The sequence below is a fragment of the Apis dorsata genome, unplaced genomic scaffold (assembly GCF_000469605.1).
Source record: "Apis dorsata unplaced genomic scaffold, Apis dorsata 1.3 scaffold_655, whole genome shotgun sequence".
NCBI lineage: Eukaryota > Metazoa > Arthropoda > Insecta > Hymenoptera > Apidae > Apis > Apis dorsata.
In genome coordinates, this window is record NW_006263844.1 from 283,018 (window position 1) to 288,480 (window position 5,463).

Sequence of the window (5,463 nt, forward strand, 5' to 3'; positions counted from 1 at the left end):
ACGGGTCTTGTCGGTCGATCGATCTAAAATCAACGGAGTTACATACATATACACACACATAGTGGTTCAGTAATCGCAAACGAAAAGGGAATGATTCTTCCTCTCTCTTCGCTTATTTGATCATCTCTTTTCTGATTGTACCTCCGTATTTCTGGGACACCCTATACTTTCACTCATACTCTATCACGCTTTCGTAGTATACGTTAGAATATTTTAGTTTAGAAATCGATCCATTTTTGATAATTAGACGGATAATTTTTTCAGCATCCCTTAAATCTTCTTCTCTCTTCTGGTTTTTTTTTTTCTCGATCGATTCGCTTTTAATGACATGCTAACACGTATCGTTCTTTGCGATCTTATATTTTGTTTTTATCTACATTACGTGGAAGGAAATATTTGCGAATCATCCATGCGAAACAAACGTTTCGTTTGTACAAGAAATTGTGAAATTTCGAATATTAATTTGAATCGTATCGTCAATCAAATTCGATTAATTTATCAATCGTCGAAAATGAACAAATAGCGGTAAATTGCCGCCAATGGATATTGCGCACAGATATACCGACGGAACAAGGAACAAAGAATTTTAGAGATCGATTGTAATTTTCTTTCTACCGTTATTTTTCTCTCCACTATTTGTCTCACACTGGCCATATTTTTCTTTTCATAAATTTATTTCTTTCTCTCAATGTTTATTTTCTTTTTTTTTTTTTTAATATATATAAATATATGCGCAATATTTTTATAGAAAAATATAAATTTTTCTATCCATTGGAATAACAAAATTTATATTTATGAAAACAATAATTTCAGTCATAGCATTAATAACACAGTAATTTTTCGAATATGGTAAATATTTCCTTCATTTTACGTTCATTTTTTTTTATAGAAATGCACTATTTATATCTTATTATATTTTTCACGATTCTGTCTAATCTGCATTCGGAATTGACATTATTTTTCGTATCCATACTTTTTATATTCATTGATTATCGTAGTTAGTTACCTATATTATATTAGACAATCCATAAATATCAATACTTTTCACTAGGAAGATTAATTTCTACCAAATTAATATTACCAATGTTAAAAATGTAAAAGATATTTAATATTACACTTATTAGGAAAAATATAGAATATAAAAATTTTTACAAAGAGAAAAAAAATCTATTAACAATAACATATAAATCTAAAACGGATTCAAAATTTAAACATATATATACATATATATAAAATTAATTATTATTAAAATATATGACAATCATTATTAAATTATATCAATGTTGCCTCATAATTTAGTTTATTATATTTAATTAACACCAACGAATCAAAATTAAATTTTTATCAAATTATCAATAATTTATAATTTTTATATTGTCTCATAAAACATTCGAATTTCAACATATATATATTTTTCATCTGTTTCGAATAAAACTATACAATCTATAATATTGCCTATACCGCATCTATATATGCGCACACAAACGAAAAGTGTATTTACATTTTAGTCATCGATAGAACGTCCCGTCAATCAGTTTTAAAATAAATACACATTCCTTCATATTTGCCTACGTACAATACAGATTCTTTGCATGTTCGAATATTATTTACACATTACGCAAATAAATAAATTTTATTTTTTGTCTTTGTGAGTTAAATTATAGTAAATTATTTCCTTTTATCACTTTGACAGTTAAATCGCACCGTCAATAATTAAATCGATATGTACGATTTCAATATATTTTCACATTCAATCTCATATTTCTATTACTTAAATATAAATGTGTAGTTAGATTTAAACATTGATTAACATTTTTCAATATTTTTCATCGTTCATGATTTAAAAGCACTTAGAAAATACGATTCGGAATGAAGATCTATTTTAAAATATAAAAGTAATACGAATTGGAAAAAGTAAGGTTAAGTTGATCTGATCGCGTAAAATTTTACGAAAATTGACACATATTAAATACTAATATTTTTTTTTTAATAAATAATAAGTTGATATATGTGAAATGTGGATTTCTCAATCAAAATCACACATCATTTCTATATCCACATATTTCAACAAAATGATTATATATATTTTTCAGTGATTCTAAAATTTATAAATTTTTCAAAATGCTACATTTTTTTTAATTCCATAATATTTTATTTGCTAATAAGAAAATCTATGTATAAGAAAAAAAAGATATCAAAATTCTATGCCAGAAAGTCAAATTTTCGTATAGCCAACTTAATATATATATATATATACTTATATATCACACATATGTAGCATTCTCTCTGAAGAAAATAAAATTGAATTAAACGCGCGCACACACACAAATAAATCTTCACGTAGTTTATCAATTTTCAATGATATTTTGCCAAGCATGATTTTTACGGCTTATAAGCCAAGGTTATGCTTTGATATGGTATTGAAGATGTATTGTTAGGTTAGGTTAATATCGGCGTTTGTAAGGTAGGATCACAATATTAATGTGGGATGAAGGAACGATCGATCGATCGTTCCTGAGCGGATACAAAAGAAAGCTTGACGCATCCCGATAACCAATAAATGGCTACATCAACGCAGGTAACCGACGAACAGCCAGTGTACGCTCGGTGGGCTACTCGGACCTTTTCGTCCTTAGTAAGAAGGATATGTGGGATGTATTAAAGGAGTATCCTGCGGCTAGGATCAGATTAGAAGCCATTGCAGTGAAAAGATTGGAAAAATACAAGAGAGCTCCTCTCGAGAAAGGTAAGAATATATATATTGTTAATTTTATAACCTAACAAAATTATCCAAACAATTGATCAAACAATATTGTTTATCATGTCCATTAATTATAATAGAATCATTTAAAATTTGAATATTATGATGGATAATCTGAATTCGATAATATAATAGGAATAAAATTAAATAATTAGTACTTACTGCATAGTTAAAACACGTACTTTAAATCGGTATCGTCACAGTAGTTTTCGACTGAATAACACTGCGTTACTAACGTTCCACAAGTTTCTCTAGCTACTTTCTAATTGGCTAGAGCGGCATGGATTTTTATCCACTCAAAATTGCGCGAAAATTGAAACATTGTATTATATACATTAATTGTTTCAATAATATCTATTAGAAATATAAAAAAATAAATTTATAAAATTAATTTAATATAAAAATTAATCAAATAAAAAAGGATTGGAACATAAAAAAGTATTTAAAAAAATCTTTTATTTAAACGTATTCAAATTGATTTAAATATAATGATATCGATTGGCAGAAAAGGAAATAATAAAAATTAAAAATTAATCGATTATATTGCTTCACATTTTAGCATATAAGTATAACTTTAAACTCTATACAGTCCTGAATATCAGTACTGTTAAGAATATATATAGTGGCTATATATATAGTATATATAGAATATATATACTGTTAAGAATATATATCTATCAGTGATATTATTATGATTGAGTGATTTATGATCTCACAATTTGAAAATAATTGCTGAACTAATTAATACCAAAAGCATAAAAAGATTTTCGTGGTACTATAAAAGCATATTAATAAGATATTTTCAATAAAAATATTTTTGGTGAAAACCAATCAGTGTATTATATTTGCAAGAAATGAGTGTCCTGTCTACAAGTAGTTCAGTGTTATATGTACATATTTAATTCGATAAAATTCGTAAGTATAATTTTATAAATATTTTCCTATCTTTATTTAATATTCTGAATTATTAATAATTATTTAAGACAGAACACAAATCGATAGCTAATTGTTTTATAAAACAAAAATTAAAAATTTTTTATATAAAAATAATTTTTTAAATCACAATAATAATGTTAATGTTAATCCAGAACTTCATAAAGTAGAGGTTAGAAAGCATCTCGCCACGAAGTCGAACAAAGAACGAACAAAAACATTAAATCCTATTTTAGAATCTTTATCTTACTGTGTATCGGTAACAAACGTGTCTAAACCATGAAACTTTAATTAATTAATCCGAAAGTTAAAACAAAACAAATGCAACTCATCTTCCTATTCGCGGTTCTTTCGTGTTGTTCTTTCGCTGAAAGAAAGTTACGAACGGACTTTCGAACCAGAGAATCGTATCATGTACACATACATGCATATGTACATGTATACGTATCTACTTCGAGGCAGTAAAGCGCAACACATATAGACACAGATATGTGTATTGGAGCGCGTGCGCGTTCTCGACACTGCAGTGACTGCACAATGAGAAAGGCTGTGGCTTAATTAAAGAAGCTCACGGTGGTGAAAATGAGAGGCGGTTAGACGTCATTGCCGAAGCGCAACTGGATCTGCAAAGCCTATTCTTGAACAAAGGACTCGAACACAAAACAAAGCGAATAAGCTTGAGACGAAATTTGAGAAAAAAAAAAAGAAAGATAAAAGAGAAAGGAGATCACACTCGTGAATCAACTCGACATGGAATAACGAAGAATTGGTTCATATGTTTCAACTTTATTGTATTTTGCCGCAATATGGATACCATTATTTGAAACGTAATATAAAGTAATACATTGATTTGGAAAAAAATGTATCTTATGTGGATATATATTACATTAATTTTCAATTTAACTTTACAAATTAAGTTTTTCGATAAATGCCTATCATAAGATTCGTTTATAAAAGTATGACGAAAAGTAATAATATTTCATAAATAAAAAATTTTAATTTCGTTTCAATTTTTTTATTTTTATCTCGTATTAACAATTTTTATAAAAAAAAAAAGAAAAATAAATAAATACAATTTTTACCGCAGAAATAAAACAGAACAGAATTTCTATAAAATTTATTCGAGCGGTATTAAAATTAAAACGCATTAATTCCAGTTACCTTAAATTGTAGGACACAGTTTTTATATTCAATTATTTTCATTAAAATTGATATTACATGTTTGTATATTATGTTTCTCTTATAAAAAATTAATTAATATTAATTTTCTAACATGAATAATTAATTAAGAAAAAAACATTTCTTACAACATTTCTCAATTAAAAATAATGAATTTGATAAAATGATCTACGTCCTATAAGCAATTCCCTCAACACGAGAAGATTCTTAATTCAACTTCCATTATAAACAACATTGCTTCCCTGAAAACGAACTCGATACATCTGTCCTGACACATTTTACGACTACGATACAAACTTGCAGCTGCAATGGGTCGATGTCAAAGCACGCCAGGACTCGTGGAGTCACGAGGTCGTATACCATTGGAGGAGATGTGGGTTTCGCCTGTGGATACAAAGTCCACTCACGCGTACTCGACCGGCCACTCGTTGTTCTCCCCCAGCCCGAGTCCTGTGACGTCGCGTGGTTTGGCCAGCACCAACGTCAACGTGAACAACGTTGCGAGAAGCATGGATAGTCCGATGAGTGCCACTAGCAGCGGCCACAGCAGCGAGGACCAAACCACCAGGGCACCGCAATCCGCCACACAG

The 5,463-nt window shown here is 28.6% G+C and overlaps 1 protein-coding gene across 1 annotated transcript in view; it reads left to right on the forward strand.

Moving 5' to 3' along the window:
• LOC102676526 overlaps nt 1–5,463 on the forward strand; it is a 66,135-nt gene that overhangs the window by 57,482 nt on the left and 3,190 nt on the right. Inside the window, exons 10-11 of the mRNA XM_006621988.2 lie at nt 2,579–2,746; nt 5,177–5,461. Of these exons, the coding sequence (XP_006622051.2) occupies nt 2,579–2,746; nt 5,177–5,461 (453 nt within the window). The remainder of the gene's footprint in view (nt 1–2,578; nt 2,747–5,176; nt 5,462–5,463) is intronic.